The sequence below is a fragment of the Ischnura elegans genome, chromosome 5, assembly GCF_921293095.1.
Source record: "Ischnura elegans chromosome 5, ioIscEleg1.1, whole genome shotgun sequence".
Taxonomy (NCBI): domain Eukaryota; kingdom Metazoa; phylum Arthropoda; class Insecta; order Odonata; family Coenagrionidae; genus Ischnura; species Ischnura elegans.
This window is the reverse complement of record NC_060250.1, coordinates 7,985,884-8,007,705: the sequence shown is the minus strand read 5'-3', so window position 1 is coordinate 8,007,705 and position 21,822 is coordinate 7,985,884. Positions and strand designations below refer to the sequence as shown.

General features: G+C 38.1%; 1 protein-coding gene across 2 annotated transcripts in view; it reads left to right on the top strand.

The window, feature by feature from the left end:
* Positions 1-97: 97 nt before the first annotated feature.
* The window catches only part of LOC124158471 (F-box/LRR-repeat protein 4), a 30,866-nt gene continuing 9,141 nt past the window's right edge, over positions 98-21,822 (top strand). For both annotated transcript variants that reach the window (XM_046533590.1, XM_046533589.1), the window contains exons 1-7: positions 98-557; positions 635-728; positions 820-1,015; positions 5,189-5,360; positions 12,901-13,023; positions 17,065-17,190; positions 18,227-18,351. In XM_046533590.1, coding sequence (XP_046389546.1) covers positions 357-557; positions 635-728; positions 820-1,015; positions 5,189-5,360; positions 12,901-13,023; positions 17,065-17,190; positions 18,227-18,351 — 1,037 coding nt within the window. In that variant the 5' untranslated portion in view covers positions 98-356. The remainder of the gene's footprint in view (positions 558-634; positions 729-819; positions 1,016-5,188; positions 5,361-12,900; positions 13,024-17,064; positions 17,191-18,226; positions 18,352-21,822) is intronic.

Genomic DNA, 21,822 nt, shown 5'->3' with positions numbered 1-21,822 from the left:
GCTAACACCAGCTAACACGCTACATATTCGCGCTCCGCAATTCCGCGCTGCCACAAAGTTCTCATACAAACAACTTTCGACTTTCTAGTTTTCATAACAACAATAGTTAGAATAACGAAAACACGGCTTTGGCTGGTTCAAATAGTGTTGTGAGTCAAATTTAATTGGTTTTTGCCATGTCATTGCTAATATGTTGGCTTTTTTACAATTGAAAATGGCAATATTAACCTAATATATTCATAGCATTCGGGTGTCTGCCCGTGGTTCTCCAGAGAAATGCTTTTGAAACTTAATTAGTTAATCCAATTAAGACGTTCGATGGGTGTTAACCCAAGTGTTCGTTTTATTTTCATAAAATGGCATGCGCGAATTCTATGACTGTTAGTACGTCAGCTGCCCAAGATGGTGTTAAATATATTGAACAGTATGCTGACAAAGTTCTCGATTTTAGTTCGCACTATGGTAGCGAAGGAAGTGTATCTTACACAGCGTATAACTTAACTGGGAAACCAAGCAAATTTCCCGACTATGGAGACTTTCCTCAGACCTTTGTTATGGTAAGCAACTCATTAATATTCTTCCTTTTCCAATTTATCATTTTTATGTTTCTTGAACTAATAATGGTCGTTGCTAGAGGACTTATGGGCGCTGGTGGGACGAGGCACCTTCGGGCACAAAGAAATTTATGCCTCAGACATTTGGGAGCATCGATGGTCGTGATTATGTTGGTCAGTTTTCAAAATATATCAATGCTTTGACTGTCCTCTAAAAGGGTCGAAAATAATTACATGCATTTTTTCCATCTCATGTCCATTTCAGATCTCTATTTCGAAGAGCCAGTGTATCCTCGGAAAGTCAGTATATTTGAAACTTATAATCCAGGCTCTGTTGTTAGAATATGGGCATTATCAACCATTGGCTCTTGGCACACATTATGGGAGGGTGAACCACAGCTTATTGGTCACACACCAAGAAAGTTCTCGCCTGTGGAGAAAGCATTCAACTTCATGTCCAAGTATGTATAACATTTAACAAATGGCTCCATCGAAGTTGCATAAGATAATTATTATGGCTTATTTTTGGCATTCATGAAGGTGCCTCAAAATATAATAACTAGCAACATTGCCAATACTCACAAGCCAATGATCAGATATAATACAGGGATGTAAGGATGCCGTTAATGCTATACCCTGAAAAATTATGTCTACTGGGGCAACTTAATGTTGAATTATTCTTGTTTTCACAGGATGTCCCCTCCAAGCTTTAACCTTGAAAAATAATAGGTACATTCAAGTTTACAAAGATTTTTTTTATGAATAAAAATTTTGTAAGTGAAAACCACCCATATATTTCCAGGATGAAGCATTATGGCTTCTAATTCATCTCACCTGATGTCTTGAATTGAAATGGCATCTTGTGATGGAGCATTACGTGGTAGTAATTAAGTCCATATGTGGAATATTTGTAAGGAAGTTTCTTTTCCAATGGAAGTCAATATCACCTGAGTGTCACCACCCAACAGCAAAATTGAGGACTTCATATTTACGGGTACATTGCTAAGTCATTACCCTCTATCATATTCTTTTCTGAGTTTTATTGGGGTGTCAATTTTCTCTCACTTCTATTGGCACTTTTTCTTCCTACAAATTTGAAAAACATGGATCACTTTCTGCAGAGTTTATTTAACCTAGTAGGTACATGTTTCAACTCATTGTTCAAAAGTCAGCCTCACTATTCTTTCATCGAATGCTAGTCCCACCACTTCTATCCCTTTACCCATTGTTGGCACTTAGATTTTTTCCTTACTCCATCTCTTACAACAACAATGCTTAGTAATAAGTTAACATAATGATTAGAAAATTAGTTGTGGGGTCAAGAATAAAATATGGTTAGGTTAACACGTTCAGCGCTGCTTCGGTCATAATGACCTGAACATGCACTTCGTCTCCACGCCGCTTCGGTCATTATGACCGAAGAATTAGCCTTTCTTTTGGCTGATCATAGCACGCTGTTGGTCACAGCTACTTCGGCAATGTGTATTTGACATGAGCAGCATGGCGTGCGTGGCCAAATGCACACAAAGACTCAAATGGAAAGGATCCAAGTATTAAAACGAAATAAAATAGAAAAACACGTCCACGCAATTGGCGAATTCGTCTAAAAGTCCACAGCAGGGAACGTGTTAAGTAATTCATTTTAAAGAAGGACTCCCCATTATATTTTTTATTTAAATATGTATGAAAAATTATTCAAATGACGCAGTATCAATGCATGTTGCAACTATTTCCTTGTGCATGATTCTTCATTTTCCTCATTTGAGGGGGTAGCTGAGTCCCCCTTACCTGCATCCCTGCCTCGTTATGATTCTAAAATCCCATACCCCCTCTCCCATCCCTCTCCTCCTCCCCTTTAACAATCCCTTTTCTGCTTCTCGTCTGGGAATGGTGTTTTGTGACCTTCCCCTCTCGCTTCCTTTAGTTGGGTATGTAACCAGTAGCATAAGAATCAGGAGCACGTCCCCTTTGCTGCATAATCACCTGATCACACTCGTAGCTTATTTGGTTAACCCTTTTGGAAATCCTCTGTTAAGCGTGATGTAACTCTTAGCATATGACTGGAGGATACATGCTCAAATCCTAGGCTAGCAAATGATTTTCTTGCCTAGAATTTCCTCTCTAGATGCTTATATCTTTGCTCCCATGTGGATGACAGTGTTGAAAGTAAAATTTGTTCAAATTCACCTACATATTGATTTAGTGCAGCTCTAAAGAGAAGTGAGAGAACAAAATATTCCAATTATTTTACATTTGATTGCTGTCGTGTGCAAAGAATATAGAATGTTTGGCATTATGTTTCAAACCATGAATAATTATACACTCATCATAATCTCTAACTACCAACAGAATATATTATTATTTTTTGTGATAAACTTGGCCTGTGTATTAGTCAGCTCATCACCTTTGACCTAACTTGATTTCTTATGGATGGAGTATCTGATAGTGGAGATAAAATTTCCTTTCCAAGGCAGTGGCGGATACATATGGGAGGCACGGGGGCACTGGAAATTGTGCAATTTGGAAGTAATGATGTGCTCATCTCCTTTAGGGTTATGCCTGCCTTATCAACTACATTCATTCCATGTATTATTCACTTTAAAATGAAGAAATATGAGGAGTTCTCATTAATTGCCTTGGGGAAAAATTCTCCTGGACCAGAAATCAAACCACGTATGTTTGGTACACAGTAAGAATAACTTTGATAAGTATTACAAGACAACCTATGTTACAATGAGCCTATTATTCAAAGTGATAAGAAAATTCCATTAAGTCATCCCCAAGACAACAGTTAAAAGATGTTAGACCTTTGTGGTCTACCATGGATGGCAACACTAGGGAGAATGGGCTTCAAAGAAGTCTATTCAAAGGTCTGTTGTTCACGACTATGCACTTGACAGGATTGAAATATGTATGAGAAGCATTAAAAAAATGTCTGTTGTTGCCTAGCAATAAATTCACTGAGGCAGAGACCTAATCTTTTGTGCCACAATGTAGACTTGTGACTTAAAGACTTTGTCGCGACCCGACCCCGGGGTAAGCCGGGACTCGAATCCAAACGAGTGTAACATGGGCTCTTGCCCTTGGCGTCGGGTATCATTGATAGCACATCGATTGCATTTTATTAAAAAGAAAAAGGAACTGTACCTTTAGTTGCGGCTTGTGGCACCAAAAAAACCCTCGGAGAGGCAGGAGATGGCTGGATACTGGGTGGCGGCTACCAACGGACTGGCAAATGCTGGCCTAGCTGTGGACAGGGCGCAAGGAATTTCCCAAGTTCCCGAAGGGGGAAGGGAATGTGAATTTTGAATTTTGCAAGTACGGAAAATTGTCGCCCACCAGAAGGGCCTGAGAGCAAGGAACGAAGAGAGTGAAAGCAAAAGCAAGAGAGCCCGTGAAGCGGGCACTGACGAGCCAAGTAGGCGAGAGACAAGAGTTTAAGATAATCACGACGTGCAAAATCACACCTTCCGTGAACGAAACTTCACCCCGAAGTAGAAGAAGACCAACCAACCCCTATTCTTTACGGTTTTACCTTTATATAGTGTCTCCCGAATGACGTAGAGACGTTCAAAAAGTCAAGGTGGGGGTATTTCGCTGAAAGATATCTTTTAAACTAAACTCCCCTTCTCGGAAGGTTAGAACCCGCGATTAGGACTCCTACATTGTTAGAGCGTTAGTCGCCGCGTTAGAGCGTTCTATTAATGGTGTTTATTCTTATTTGCCAGTCCTTCGGTCATCGCCTTCCTTCTCCCTCCTCCCAGATCTTTCATTTTATGACAAACAGGGCTGTTTGTGCAGCGTCCTCTGCCTCGCAAACAGCCCTGTCCTTTGCGAAATATTTTGTAAATGGCCTCCGAATTTCAGGCCATTACAACTTGAATCATATGACAATTGATTCCCGAGATGGCCAACTAAGCTGTCCCATCTTCTCCAAGGTTTTTAGAAGACTTCTATTTTCTCCCACTCTTCTCAGCACTTCCTCATTGCTTACTCGGTCGATTAATTTTACCTTCATTGTTCTTTGGTAGCTCCACTTTTCAAATGCTTCCACTCTTGACTTCTCTTCTGCTGTCAACATCCAAGCCTCACTTCCATAAAGAAACATGCTCCATATGTAGTATCTGATGAATTGTTTCCTTACTTCTTGTATCTTCAGGTGTAGGAAGATAAAGAATTCTCCTTTTTATGAATAGTGAGAGCAATCTCTGAATCAGCTATGATTCTGGCGACAATGTAGGAGTCCTAGCTCTCATGATCACACCATGCTCTAAATCTTGAAGTCTATAGCATTATTGGTCTTGTGTTAGGTCAAGCATCGAATGATTCAAGCTTTTATGTACACATGTTTGGTAGATGGCAATCGACGATTCCTTTGGATGATGACGATGGATTATTGGTGTAACGTGTGTGACTGCCAATTGATAGTCTGTGGGTCAAATCCATGTCAGGTGGAATGACGTTTTCTTGGAAAATTTCCTTCTTTAGTTTGTATGCGTGACAAGATTTATTGGATAATTGAATGAAAGATACAAGAATATGTTAGAAAGGTGACTTTTACTATTTTTTCATTTTCTCTGGTGTGAAGTACCTATGTACTCCTTTAATTTTTTCCTGTAATTGCTTCCGTTTAGGATCATTAAATTGGAATTTGACCAGTCTCAGCACGACTATTATCCAGAAATAGATGCAGTACTATTGGTTGGAACAAGAGAACCTATTGGATTTTACAAGGATGATGATCTAAGCCATGATAATTCTTTAATGCAACAGATTCTGAGTTTAAAAATTAACGAGATCCCTCAGGTATGTGCTTTTGTTGCACTGGTGATTAGTTTTCATCCTAGTACTTCTTTATAAGGAATACTTTTAAGGTACTGGTAAGTGTTATGCATGTATTCATATTCCCTATTTTTTATTTATGTACGTATGCATTCATATTCCTTATTTGGTAATCTTGATTTGCCAGTTGTGGAAAGTTGGCTCAATCAAAATTTAATGTATCCAGAGGGAGCCAATCCTTATTTTCTAAGGTGCCTTGCTGTGGCTTTTTTTCTGGAAACAAATAGTTATATCTGGAAAAATTTTCCAACACAATTCAGTGTTATGTTGGCACCAAATCATTGTTGTCTTTTATTAGCATTATTCATAGTTTTGTTAATGTGACTAAAAAAGTGAGATTGAAGTTGGTTCATTATTGTCCAGTGTTAGGATTGGGTAGGATAATTAAATAATTAACACATGGCGCTGTATAGGTGTGAAATCTTCATTTGAAAAACCGGAAGTGGAAACTTATACAGACAAACAAAAGAAGCACACAAATAAAATAGAAACAGCTGAAACACACTGTGCAAACAGAACTTGGCACGAGTTTAAATCAAGATTACTAATTCCAACACGCCACCTTAATCTAGATAAACGTAACATTAACATTCAAGCCTTCTCAATTAAACACAAGCCAGTCAAACATTTGCACAACTTGGCACTACTCAATCCTTTGGTTAAACAATCAGCTACCATCTCCTCAGTAGGCACATATTTTAAAACAATGTCCTTCCGTTGCACTGCATCACGCACAAAATGATGCTTGATGTCTATATGTTTCGTCCGAGGATGATTCATTGCATTATTAGCAATAAACTGAGCCGACTGGTTGTCACCGTACAATGCTCTTTTAAGCTTACAAACTTTCCCTTCTAAACCCTTAGTAACAGACCCTTCAGGCTGAACCATGTAAATATCTTCACTCAGTTTTCCATTCCAGAAAGCAGTAACAACATCCCAATGAACAATTACCCAATGAAATTTGACAGCCATTGCAAACAAAACCCGGATTGTAGAATGTCTTACTACAGGCGAGAAAGTTTCCCCATAATCAACACCATATTTTTGTGTACATCCCTTAGCTACTAGTCTTGCCTTGAACCTAGTTACTCGGCCATCACAATCCCTCTTCTTATTAAATACCCATTTACACTGAATTGCCTTTAGCCCAGAAGGTAAATCAACTAATGACCATGCATCATTCAATTTTAACGCTTGAAGTTCCTCATGCATTGCCTTCTTCCACTCAGAACTTTCACTGCATGATAATGCCTCAGTTACAGTTCTAGGCACCTCAGCATCACAAGCAACTTGAAACAAAATATAATCAGAAAAATCCTTTTGATACCTGTTCCTCAATGGATACTTCCTCTCAACTTCCACACCCCCTTCACCACTTGGAGTCTCTGATATGCCTGCACCATCAGGTGAAGTCTCTGGAATTGTTGCATCATCACTGCCCTCATTGGTGGTTGATTCTGCAGCTTGTGATCCCTCCATTTGGATCACGGTGTCATCGCCTTCTCGTACGCCTTCCCCACAGCTTCCTGTGTCAAGAGACAAATCTGTCGCAGATGGTATCCACTGCTGGTGCTCAGTGTCTCTCACAATACTGCTACTTGGGAAACGATTCTCGATGAAAATCACATCACGAGCGCGAGTCAGCTTATGTAGGTTCTCAGCATCTACTAGACGATAGCCATTTTCATGCACACTGTACCCAACAAAAATCATTTCCTTGGCCTTTGGATCAAGTTTCTTACGGCTTTCTTGTGGTATGTGTACAAAAGCTGCACATCCAAACACCCTTAAATGACTTAGAGACACTTTCATCCCTGTCCACACTTCCTCCGGGGTCTTCTCAGGAACAGCCATGGTTGGAAGCCGATTTTTCAAGTAAACAGCTGTACCTACAGCCTCCGCCCAAAGACACCTACTCAATCCAGCATCTTGGAGGAGAGTACGAGCCATTTCCATGATAGATCGATTCGCCTTCTCAGCAACACCATTCTGTTGGGGTGTATACGGCACAGTCCTTTGGTGTTTTATTCCACACTTCAGCAAATACCTCTTAAATTCTTCATTACAGTATTCACTTCCATTATCAGTGCGTAGATGAACTATGCTCTCTCCGGTCTCATTCTCCACTGCAGCCTTAAATTCACAGAATTTGAGGAATGCTTCACTTTTCCTCTTCAAAAAGTATACAAAGCACTTCCTGGTGAAATCATCTATCATTGTCATGAAGTACCTTGCCCCTCCATATGAATCAACTTGCATTGGCCCGCATAAATCAGAGTGCACAAGGTCCAGTTTTCTCATTCCTCTGGGTCCCTTTCCTCTAAAAGGAGCTTTGAACATTTTACCCTTAATACATGAAATACAAGGGTGGTCAGTCTCACTATCAACGTAATTCAGACCATCTGCCAGACCTTTCCGTAAGAGATTCATACTTTTACTATTGACGTGACCAAGCCTCTTGTGCCACAATTGCTGTGAATCCTCACTGCTCGTGAGGTTAGCCTTCTCTCCCAACTCCTTTGCCTTCTCACATTTACTAGGAGGCTTGCCCTTTCCAACTGACTTGACATCGAGTCTGTACAGGCCCCCGGTATCTGTTGCTGAAGCCACTATATCACCTTTGATTTGAGCAGTTTTTCGAAGGATTAAGCACTTGCCTTCCGTAAAAACTACAGAAAACCCATTTGCAACCATTTTGCTAACTGACAACAAGTTAGTCGTCAATCCCGGCACAAATATAACATCGGCTATTTCCTTTATATCGGACTCAGAGCAAAGTTCCACTTTGATTTTGCCACTACCACCACTGCGTACCACTTGATTATTCGCCACTTTGACCTCCAACCCACTCGAGTCTTCGGAAAAACCACAAAACCAATCCTTCCTTGGAGACATGTGCGCCGTCGCGCCACTGTCCACATACCAATCGCCAGGATTTACGCTTACAGACAGAGCTGTCAGAAGACATCCACCCTTTTTCTCACTTGTTTGGTCCGTCTGGGATGGTTTCTTTGGACAGTTTGTCGATTTGTGCCCCGGTTGGTGACACCGGTAACACTTGAGCACGAAGGGTTTCCTTTTCTTTTCTTTGCAGACAGAGTACATGGCCGTCTCCTCCGACTCCGCACTTGTCGACCCTTTCCTGCTCCACTCCTGAAGCAATTTTCTCTTAACGAGCTCAGTGGTTATCTCCATTCCTGAGTTATCAAGAGCCATAATCATGGGGCTGTAGTCGGCAGTCAGTCCACTCAAAAGAATAGAAGCCAGCCAATCGTCAGTCACTTTGGCGTCTATGTCCGCCAGTTGCTGTGACAAGGACATTACATTGGCTATATACTGCTCCATATTCTTAAAGTTCTCTAGCCGACACTGCCACAGGGACCTTTGAAGACTGATCCTTCTGCCCCATCCCTTGTCCTCGTACGCTTTGCATAAGTTATCCCAAGCTTCTTTCGCCGTTTTCGCGCTCCTGACGTGGGCATAACAGCTCGGCTCCACTAAAAGACAAATTGCTGCCTTTGCCTTCCGATCCTTCTTAGGATTTACAGTAGATACATCGCCACCTTCAGGCTCAATGCACTCCCACAAGTCTTGGTGCTCCAGATAATTGCTCACTTGGAACTTCCAATCCTGGTAGTCACTCATGCCGGTCAATTTCTTTATGACTCCTGAAACTGCACTCCCACCTGCACTTCTGCTGCCGTCATCAGCCATATCACCCTTTTTTTTTTTTTTTAGTAACTACAGCAAACAAAAAAAAGGCCACGAACTAAAAGTAAAATTCGAGAATGGCACCATGCGGTCCGTAGCGATATACATACAAGTCACTTTTCCACGAAGATAACAATCGACCTGCTATTTAACTTCGTTAGTAACAATCCCATCACAAAATGAATTAATTCACGCGACTGCTGGGCCCATAACCTGTTAGGATTGGGTAGGATAATTAAATAATTAACACATGGCGCTGTATAGGTGTGAAATCTTCATTTGAAAAACCGGAAGTGGAAACTTATACAGACAAACAAAAGAAGCACACAAATAAAATAGAAACAGCTGAAACACACTGTGCAAACAGAACTTGGCACGAGTTTAAATCAAGATTACTAATTCCAACATCCAGAATGACAATGATTTTATTTTCTGCATGTAAAATTTCCTCATCAAAACTGTGGCTGTGACTGCATTCAAGATGCTTAGGGAAGATAGATGATTGATAACCAGTTGCATACCATTGCCAGCACGCTTCTTGATACATCTAATTGAAAATTTCCATCCTGTTTGACCAATAGTCCTATTGTTACAAAAGTTGCATTTTAATGAGTACACACCACTTTTGTCCATGCCTAATTTATAAAGTATATTTTTTGTGAAATGAAGGTTTTCCAAAATTCATGGAATTGTAGGAAGATATGTAGATTGAAATTCTTCGCTGAAATGGCTTTCAGTAACTTGTTCTTCAGTATTCCTAAAATTGGCAGCTTACATAACCACAATCTTTTACTGTTAATGATAAGCCATTTTTTCCATGTGTCAAGCCACGAAGTTTTCAAACATTGCCTGTTTTGTGGGTGCAATAAGACAGTACAAACGGTTATATGATAGGTCAAAAAAGGCAATTCATTCATATACGTACATCAACTTGGGCACCCACCTCCCTACATGTGTCATTGTTTTCTGTTCACACATTAGTTATTGTCTATCTTTCATTGAATAGCTAAGGGTTCTAGTCTATGTTGTTGAGGAGCTGAAATTTCATTATTCATTGCACTTATAATCTTCTGCATTATTGTTTTTTTTTCCTCTCTTAATATCTTAATTTATATTTCCATGCTGAACAAATGCACTTATCTTGTTGAAGTAACCCTTCCTCCAAAACTTGTATTAAACATGTGTAATACAAACATAAAAGAATATAATTTATCAGAAAGCATTAAAGTGATGAACTCTATTGCAATTGTGTCGTAGTTAACGTAGATGAAGTTTTATATTCATTTGCATTGTAAGGAAGTTTTATTTAATGACCGCATTTGATGGTAATGGGGCATTAATGGTACATAAAGACCAAAAACAATGGTAGGTATAGGTACTTATTTGTTGACATAATAGGGTGGTTTCCTATTATTTTTTTATTGCCTAAATCGAAAGATTATTACTCCTGGAGTACGTATTTCACGCTTTTAGATTTTTTAATGACGATATGTATTTTTCGCGATTAAATGAAAAGTGAAAAAGTTCATTCATACTTATGCGTCGCGCGAAAACGCGACGCATAAGCATGAATGCCGGGAAATCTCTCCGTACGACGTATTTCTGGTTCCCGCTGCCGCCCTGTGAGGTGACCTTGAGGCGAGGCTTAGCGCTGATACGACGCAGGCTGCTAGCGGGTAGCTGAGTACCCTGCTGGCTGGTAGCGCTTGGCTTAAATAAGGGTTATTAATACCTTATCAAACGAAGAAAACTTTCCGACCTTAGCCAGTTTTAATAGGTGATTATTGAGACATGTTTCCCTGAGCTCTGCGCCTCATGCATGCATTGGTAACCTCAGATGATGTATAACTCCTATCTTCTCCTATAGAAACTAGGTCCCTGTGACGTCACGTGGAGTGGCATCGCATGGGCGCCAATCTGGCCCTTTTCAAATGAGGATAAAAATGGACCATTGCCATTCGTCTAAACCGGTATTTCTAAAACGAAATAATTTGTATATTATGAATACACTAATGGTGGGTAACGAATCGCAATCAATGCCTTTCGTTTTCTTTGATGAAGGAAATTACCCTATTATGTGTAACACAATGATTAGAAAAACGTGGTTAAAAGATGGGACGAGCATCTAATGTTTTTACTTCCACAAATATTTTTTAACCAAAATTAGCCAAATCGGTATAGCCATTTTCGAGTTTTAGCGAGAAGAACAAACTGCAATTGATTTATGTGTACATAGTTAGGCACGAAGCAGGTGCGTGCTGGGCCGCCGGGACATATCCCGGTGCGCCCTCCAGCCCTGAAATCTTGAAACCTATTGTCCAAATGAAACAGTTTCTGAAGGAATTCAAGATACTGTGGCACCCCACTTCTACCATTCTGTCTCTTTCAACTCTTTAAATGCAAACTTGGAAAGGGTAATTCGATGGGTCTCAACCGTGCGGCCACTTAAAGAGTGAAACAAGGGCAGCTTCTCTTGACAGGATACACGGACCTCAAGCTAAAGTAAGGGAGCTAAACGCTCTGCTCCTTATCTCGCGACACATACACGACTGCTGTAACATGCATGGTCAATTTTTTAGCATAAACCCTAAGAGAATAGAATAGAATTTATTCTCCAAAGACCATACAAACATGTGTAGATCTGGGATTCGTCATTTACAAATACAGAAAATATTAACCCAATACAAAAAATGAAATATATACACATAGACACATTTTAATACAAGTACTTTAGTAAACTATCCAGCAATTTTCAAACAAATACATACCAGGTCAAGATATAATTAATGCAAGTTATGTGTGCTGCATAAATTCGTCGACTGAGTAGAAGATATTTATTTTTAAATATTGATTAAGTGCATACTTGAATGAACTTTTCGATTCACAGTTTTTTATTTCAGAGGGTAACTTGCTAAATAGTATAAGGCCCATATTTTTCGGTCCTAGTGCAGTATGTCTAGTCCTGACATAGGTTTGGTGTAGGTTTGTAGCACTTCTGGTGTTATAACTGTGATAGAAGTCATTTCGGCTATAACTGGAGAGATTCAGTTTAGCACAGGTGATTGCAGCATATATATAGACACAAGGAAGAGGCAGGATGCAAAGTTTTTAAAAAGAGGGCGACATGGCACATTGAAGGGTGCATTGCACATAAGCCGAACAACTCTTTTATGTATTTTAAATATAACATTAAGAGACCCCTAAGATCCAATATTTTCAACAAATAAAGTATGTGCCTTAATAAAAAAATGGTGCATATGTTCCATCTATGAAAAATCAGAAGCTGAAGACCTGACGGGGTTGGAAACCCATTAACACTTAACCTCACATGTCATGCAGTTTTTATTTTGTGTAGTCAGTTGCCACTATGTATTGTGTCGGACATCAGTCTGTACTTTGTTGAGGTCCTTACACTCCCTCTTCCCCTTTGGACGTCTCTCAGCCCCTCCCCTCCAATTCTCTCAGTGAAAAAATATCCCCTAAACAGAATTAGATTGCTCACTTACCTACTGAATTAAGTGTTTTGGACCTTTCCAAATGTAAAATCATTGCTAATGAATAGTTTTATTGACTTCTTACAGCAACAATAGTTCCATAAATGTTATGTGTTCACCATGTAAAACATTGTGATGAATATTTTGTCTACCAAAAAATAAAGTCTCTATGTTATGGTATTTTATTGATCTAAAATGTTCCTTCCCCTTTCCCTTCTTCCCCCCCCCCCCAAAGTCTTCTTAAGTTGGTGGATTGCATGCAGCTATTGTTCTAAAACTTATTGAATTATTTACAGGTGGATCTGTCTTCCAACTTCTCCAGCTTTCTTCAAGATGAATTTCCCAAGATTCTTAAAGATTCGGGAGAAAATTCTTCCTCAATGCTTAACATGCCTGATGATCCATTCAGAGCCCTTCCGGTAATCCACTTAACTTTAATTTTTTAAATGTATGCATAATTCTTTTATGAACACTCTTCATTGGAATATTTGAGGCTTGCTTACTTTCATTTCCTTCAAAGTCACTTTTAAACTATAACCTGCGTGCAACTGTAAGAGCCAAAGGTCTCTGTATGCCACAAAAGAAAGTATGTAGTGAGGTTCAAATGGAGTTGAGCTGAATCTCAACCAGTCATGTTCAAGTATCACCTGCTTAAGATGTTGCGCTCAACCAGTTCTATTTTGTCTTTTTTCATGGTGTGTAAATATTTTAAAACTTTGGGTGCATATATACTCTGGAGGAGCCCATTTATTATGAGAGGTGTTGAGGGAGTTAGGACAAGTTTTAGCCAATCTCATCAGGGAAGAGGGTATAGTCTGAGGTTTCAGGCGAGATGGAGTGGAAACGTGACATAATGAAAATGAAAAAGCAGGAGCAATTTCCACAATTTTACATTTATTAATACGACCGGTTTCGCTTTTCAGCATCATCAGGTACAAAAATATCTTAAAATATCAGCGCACTTGATATTTTTGTACCTGATGATGCTGAAAAGCGAAACCGGTCGTATTAATAAATGTAAAATTGTGGAAATTGCTCCTGCTTTTTCATTTTCATTAGGGAAGAGGGTCTTGGCAGATATCAAGGTATTTTTTTAAATTGTGAGAAAATTTGTTTAAGTTAGGTCAAACATGTTTCTGCATTAAAATATGGCTAAATCCAGTACAAAATGTTGACTGTAGCAATGTGAATTCCATTAAGTAGTGCATCAGCCTCTTGATTGCTAAATGTGCGATTCAAAGAAGCTTGCCAGATTCAAGCCAGGTGACAGTGACTTACAGACAGCTCCTGCTGTGCTTACGCTCCTAAATGTTTAATTACATACTGGATGGGTCAGTCATAGCCACCAATCATTTGAAATAACCTGTGAAGATTGTTATGATGCTTGCAAGAAAAGACACATCTACAAGACAAAGAATCAATGAAGTTGCGTAATGCAGTGAAACAGAGATTTCTGGAAAAGGAAGTCTTGATGCTGCATGTAAAGCATGAGATCAAGTATGGTTCTAGTACATAATAATAATAATTTATTCACTGAAGGCAATACAATTGCATAGTTTCGTCAAGTGGAATACATTACATAAAGCATAAAAACACAAACAAATGATGGCAATAGAACACAGTATGTACACAAATGACAATTAAAGATATATCAGGACAATATTTAAATCAGTGGTAAAGGCATAATATATGTATATAAATAATATAGTTACCCTTACTCATTTAAGTTTTTCCTTACATAGAGCATAAAATTCATCAATAGAATACAGAGGTTTTTTTATTAAAAATGCTGATTTTCTTAATATTTTGAGGGAGTGAATTGTGGAGTTTGGCTCCTTTGTAATACATAATCTTAATCTCTAGTCTTAACTAATGTCAAATAAAAATAATTTGTGAGGCTCGGGCAGTGAAAGTAGAGTGGAAGCATTCAAAATGTGGTGCTACAGAGAAATGATGAGGATCAAATGGACTATCTGGGTAGGAAAGGATGAGTAGGCAAGAAGAGAAGCCTCATAATAACCTTGATAAGAAGATGAAACAGCCTAATCGGCAATATCTTGAGGCATGATGGACTGATGAAGACAATCATCGAGGGACAAGTGGATGGCAAGAACAGGAAAGGAAGATCTTGAATAAAATATATGGAACAGGTAAAGAAGGATGTGAAGGAGAAGAATTACGCAGATATGTAGAAAGGTTAGCTGAATGGAGAGCTTCATCAAACCACTCTATTGTTGGCCAGTGAAAATGATGATTTTGAAATTAATTCAACGTAATCAAGCACAGAATGAAGTACATATTCATCTTAAAAATGTGCATTTTCAGAAGGCTCACGTTTGATTGATTTATGGTCTTTGTGACTTCGGAAAAAAAACAACAGAGGCACGGGCTGATGGACGGCCAAGATTGGTTTTCTGAAATCTGCGACGTAGTTACTTTTGACGTAGTTATTATCCTATAACTCTGAGATTCCCCCGATGATTGTTGGATCTCTTGGGAAGAGTAACACTATTTGTCAGTCGTATTTTGCCTTTCTTATTTTCCACGGCTGAAATTCTCCTACGTAACCTCTGCGAGAGCTTTCAAACAAAACGGTTCATGAGTTGGGTAAGAATTGCATGCGACGGTGCATTCGAAGAGAGAATCGGAACTCTTTCCACCCTTATGGAGTGTTGCATTCACTGAAGATATTATTTAAAATTTCGAATCCAGATCCAATGTCTTCCGCGACTTTGGATCTGAGGTAACTGATCCGACCATCCCTAATTATTAACTTAAGAAACAAATTCACACTTATATCTTATATTCATCTTGAAAATAACATGGCAAGCAATATAATGGAAAATATTCCGTGTAAGTTGACAATAGCTTCCAATCTGGGGGAAAACCGCTGATTATTTGTTTGAAATAAATAACCCCATACAGCTTCAGTGCCTAGACAAAGAGTCAAGGGAATGGGTGTAGGGGGATAGAATTAGGAGACCACCCCCCCTGTTAGATGACACCTGAAGATGTAACTATATTACGAAGCCAGGGCCGTGCCCATATTAATATAATAGTGAACCTGACAAAGTTTTATTCCTTTATTTCCAATAAGGAGAGGTTTCACAAAGTCAAGCCTGAAGTTCTCACTGATATGAATTAACGAAAATCAATTGTCATGTGATCATTAATATGAAATAATTAACAGGTTAAATTTGATTTGCTAGCTGGAGCACCTATTGATTTTTCTCTTCATATCCACAGGCTACTAAATTCCAAATCTACATATTTCTATCTTTATTACATTCATTGGAAACTGCAGGTGATGCAGAAAATAATGAGTAAAAAGCAAAATATATTTATGAATATGAGTACTCTCAAAAAGTTTTCATTGGGTAAAAGGAGTGCGCATATAGGCAAGCCAAAAATAGTGTTGAAGGATAACCCAAAGTATGTATGTATTATGAAAGGCAGAGTGGAAAGGAAAACTTGGCGAATTTCAGTCAGAGCAAAGAAGAAGATTTCTTTATTTAGATGTTCTGTATCCCTAAATGCCTCTCCCTAAATTAAAAAAGAGTCAAAGTCTTATTAGTCCCAATCTCCCGGAAGCTATTTCAATGATTTTCAGCTAATGAGAAATTTCTAAATTGATGATATTCCTCTACACCTGTAAATTAAACCATTAAAATCATTTTACTCATTGGTGAGTAAAAATATTTCCGAGAGAAACTTTTCAAATGTGTATAGGTTACGTAAGAAAGGTAAGTTTGCTAGCCATTTTTACTCAAATGAAAGCAGTGATTCGGAAGACTCAAGACCATAACAACACAAATTTCATGCAAATAATTAGATCCTTGGTGCATGAAAACCTGTTGTGTGGGTAAAATGCTGCAGTTTTGCCAATACGAACAGTTGTGTCTGCAAGGGAGGAAGTAAGCATCATTGCATGGGATTAGGGTTGGGGATGTAGGCAGGGGACTTAATGAGCATCTACTTGACAAATATGTATGTATTCCAATGGTTGGTTCATTGAATGTCAGCTAATTGGTACCTACTCTGCCCTTTTATGTATCTGTCAGTGAAGTTAATACTCTATTCATACTCCAGCCGTTAAATTTTGTGTGAGCATTTTTTGGAATAGTAATTGCATTATCATTTTTCATATTTATTATTCACGTTACAAATTTGAATTCAATTTTTACTTTTTCTTTGATGAATGAAATTATAATTTGTTTTTCCACAGAATTTTTATTAAAACACCTCCACAGTTAATGCCATCTTATTTAATTCATCCTAAATGTTCAGCAAATTCCATAAAGTACCTATCGCCAGAAACCACCAAGTCAATTTTTACTGTTTATCTATTTTAGATAGCTGTTTAGTTCTTAAGCATTCTTATCACTAACCTAGTTTATCATTTACAATATGTACCTCATTAATGAGCAATATTGAACAACCTCTTTGTTTGACTTTTGTAGCATGAAACCATGATAAAAATATTTGGATATCTGGATTTGAAGTCACTATGCAGATGCTCACAAGTTAACAGCCATTTTCATAATGCTTCAATGGACCCATTTTTGTACATTGAAATAAGTTTGAAGGTATGTATTGAATAATAGTAACAATATAATAATGCATTTATTCTACAGCAATTATGTATATGTAAAAGTTACAATGATATAAGAATTATCGTAAAAAATATAAGCTCCCATGTCCATGTGCTGTGCACACTTGTCATTATGCACAAGGATTCATTATTTGTCAAGGATATCATTAACACTACTGCATGGAAAATCTAATAAATATTTTTAATCTTGAAAAAGTGGACATAATTTTATTTTTCATTATTTTCTGTGGTCCATGATTATATAGACATGTGCCCATTGTGTGAAGACCTTTGGATCATACAGTATTGGTGAAAGTAAGTGGTGCACCACATGGATTGTTTTGGTTCGTTTCTAGTTACAGTAGTCTTATATTTCTCCTGGATTGCCTCTGAGTAAAGATATCATAATCACATATTACCGTCAAATTATTCTTGCTCCGATAAGTGAATAGTTGTGGCATTAATGAGTTTGAGTACCAATGTATGTATTCTGTGAATACATTTTTACTATCTTAATGTATTGTATTGATAATTTAGATCTGTATACTTTCTGACTAGTCCCATATGTATGTGTAATCACATCCTGGTATTAGTAAAATTTATTATTGTTATGTCTTCCAAATTATTTGAAGAAATCCCAATAATATTGATTAATTAAATGCTGTGATAAGATATGTACTCTCATATCAGACATTGTAGAACAGCCCTATGCAGTCTTTTTTTATTTAAGATTCTGGTCCTTCATGAATTTAAGAAATCTGTTTTATGATATGCCTAGGAAAAAAATGCTCATGGACTCATAAATAAATTGTTTTTGTACTTACCATGAGCAAAATCTGAACTGTGGTAAGATTCATCAGTTTTTCACGTAAAATCCTTCATTTTATGTCAATCACAGAAAGGAGTCAACATGTTAGATTTTTCAATGGCTTTAAATTTCTGAGTTTGCTGTTTTAGTAAATCCTTGAAGTTGATCTCATCATAATATTTGTAAAATGTTGAATGTATTCTTGATATTTTTTTCATTCCAGCCATATTGGTATTGTGTATCTGATAAAGCCCTCACTTCTCTCCAGAGTCGATTTAATTTCATTCAAAAATTGGACCTCTCTTGGTGTGGGAATTATATGAAGATAAATCCTGATACATTTGTTGAGTGAGTACAATTCTCAGTACATAAATACCTGATGAAGTGGAAAGGATGTCTTTTCTTTGAACTCTGTCTTTTGCATCCATGCATAATTATAGTAATTGTAAAAAAATTTGGTGAATATTCTGTTTTTTATTTTGTAAGTACATACTAAATAATTTTCAATCAAGTGATTAAGATTTTCTGGGATTTAAATTGTAAAAATAATTCCATAGGAATAATGATGCACAGTGGGCCACAAAAGTAGATGTGCCTCTGATGATCCACCTCTCAGAGCTAGCGGAAACCAAGCACTTCAAATTCATTTTCCTCTGTGGACAACGCTTTCTTTTGAAAGCAAACTCAGCGAGAGTGTCATGAGGTGGATTGCAAATGAGAAGTAGTAGAGGGAAATTCAGGGATAAGAACATGAGTAAGGTTGCCCCAGTTTATTGGTTATTGCATAAAATTGGTACAATTCATATGAAGGAACTGATAGTTTTACTGCATAGGGACCTTTTGTATGACCTTACTCATATGCTTTGACTCTCCTAAAGGTGGAGCTCTGGATTTGAAGAATAAACTAATTATAAGAGCATTAAGAAATTAATCAGTCCAAAACATTGCTCTATTCTCACCTGTGTGTTACCTATTCCTGAAATTATGCTGTGACATTCGTCAGCTCTCTGCGTCTCTTAGAAGGACAAAAGTAGTGCATATTTGACAAGTGAACCAATGGTGTGGGTATGTTGCATTTGGGTTCCTTTGTAAAATCATTTACATTCAAATTGTCTGCAATCAAAAATATTTACTATAATGTTTACATTTATTCTAGTTGAAATTCTTAGTAGCTTTTCTCCTTTTTACAACTGTTGTCATGTAATACCATTTGCTATCAGTAGTCCCTTGGTTATATTTTTTCTTGTAATTTTTTTGACAGCAATGAATAAGTTTTCATGTTATAAATACAAAATTTGAGTCATAAGCCATGAAATTTCCCTACCAACTGCCAATCACCCAAAAGGTTATTTTAAATGGTAATTTTGTATGTCAAGAGGTAATCGAATACCTTTACCTATCATCATAAGTCAACAATCCTAAGATTGGTTTGACGCAGCTCTCCATTTCTCTCTCCTATCTGCTAATCTTTTCATAGCTACATATTTCTTCTCTTTTACATCCTTTATAACCTGTCCTATATAACTCATTCAGGGCCGTCCCTTGCCCTTTTTCCCTTCCACTTGTCCTTCAACGATTGTCTTCATCAGACCATCGTGCCTCAAAATGTGTCCAACTAAGTTGTCCCTTCTTCTGCATAAGGTTTTTAGGAGGTTTCTCTTTTCTCCCACTCTTCTTAGCCCTTCCTCGTTACTCACACGGTCAATCCATTTTATCTTCATCATTCTTCGGTAGCACCACATTTCGAATGCTTCCACTCTTGACTTCTCTGCTGCTGTCAACGTCCAAGCCTCGCTTCCATAGAGAAACATACTCCATATGTAGCATCTGATGAATTGTTTCCTTACTTCTATTTTCAGCTGTATAAAGATTTTTCTTTTTGTAGAAGGCCCTCTTCGCCTGCGCTATTCTACTGTGTATTTCTTTCTTGCTCCGTCCATCGCTGGTAATTCGGCTTCCCAGGTAAGAAAACTCGTTCACCTCTTCAAGCTTATGCTTTCCTAGGTTGATGTTTGTTTTAGCCTCCTCTCTTTTGCTGCAAACTAATATCTTAGTCTTCTTTTTGTTGATTTTCAGCTGATATCTGGCCATTGTCCTTTCCATCTTTGTCAACGTCTTCTTTAAATCCTTCTCTGTCTCGGCTATGACTGCTATGTCGTCAGCAAATCGCAGCATGCTAATTTTTTCTCTGTGGATATTGACACCCGAAGCTTTCTCCTTGATTTCATTGATGGCTTTCTCTATGTAAACATTAGAAATTAAAGGGGAAAGCGCACAACCTTGTCTCACCCCTTTTCTTATTCTTGCTTCTGCACCGTTTGGTCCACATTTGATCACAGCTACTTGGTTTTTATACAAACTATGAATAATTCTACGATCATTGTAGAGTACGCCAATTTCTTTCAGAATTCTAAGCATTGAATTCCATTCCACATTATCAAATGCCTTTTCTAAATCGACAAATGCTGTGTTGTCGGTATGAAAGTCGGTTTGTTTTTCTCCAATCTCTTCTCTATGATCATCCTAAGTGCCAAAATTGCTTCCCTTGTGCCCCTGCTTTTCCTAAATCCAAATTGGTCCTCATGCAGGAATTCTTCTGCTCTTCGTTCTATTCTCCTGTAAATGATTCTAGTCAGAATCTTCGACACATGTGTCGTCAGGCTTATGGTCCTAAATTCTTCGCACTTCTCAGCTCTCTTCTTTTTGGGTATGGGAATGATGGTGTTCTTCTCGAAGTCACTAGGTAAATCTCCTGTTGAGTACATATCGCAGATAGTTTTATACAGTTGAGTTAAGACCTTTTCTCCTGCATTTTTTATTAGCTCTGCTGGAATGTCATCTATTCCTGGGGCCTTATTCTTTCGCAGGTCTCTTATTGCAGCGTCAAATTCCGATCTTAAGATGCTTGCTCCAATGTCATCATTTTCAACTTCACTTTCCTCTTCGATAACTTATGAGCTAAGCTTGCTTCCGTTGTATAATTCCTTCAGGTATTCCTTCCATCTCTCGGCTTTGTCTTTGTTTTCAATTAGAATGTTTCCATTCTTGTCCCTTATGCTATTACATTTTGTGTTTCGTTCCTTGAAATGGTTCCTCACTATTCTATAGGCCGCTTCCACTTTCCCTTGTACGAGGTTATTTTGTACGTCCTCACATATGTTCCTCATCCACGCTTCTCTGGCTTTCCTCGCTTGGCGGCAAATCTCGTTCTTTATTCTCTTGTAGCAAGCCTGTCCTTCCTCAGTATTAGTATTCTTATACTTTCTCTGTTCTTCAATGAGGTCTAGGACTTCATCCGTGATCCATGGCTTTTTCTTAACACATTTTCTTCTCCCTAGAACTTCTTTAGCGGCCTCCTGAAACCCACTTTTTATGTTAGTCCAGTTATTCTCAACTGATTTTTCAGACTGATCTAATCCTATCTTGCGCTCCATTTCTTCTTGAAAGGCCTTTTGATTTTTTGGCTCCTTTAGTTTCTCTAATTGTCAGGCTTTCTTTGCTGATTTCTTCAATTTCTTGAATTTCAGATGGCATTTCATCATCACTAGATTATGATCACTGTCGATGTCTGCCCCCGGGTAGCTTTTACAGTCCTTTATCTGGTTCCTAAACCTATATCATGGGGAAATGGAGAGAATGTTCCAAGTAGACTATTTATGATCATCAAAGGCCATGGGTGGTGGAATACATTCGTAGGTTGTCAGTTCTAACATCTGTGCAACCAGGGATGCCGACTTACAAAAAATATTTAGGGGGCCCAAACTGGGGATCTTGCCCCGGGAAATTTTATAAGTAGTGAGTTTTACGTTTTTTTAAGCA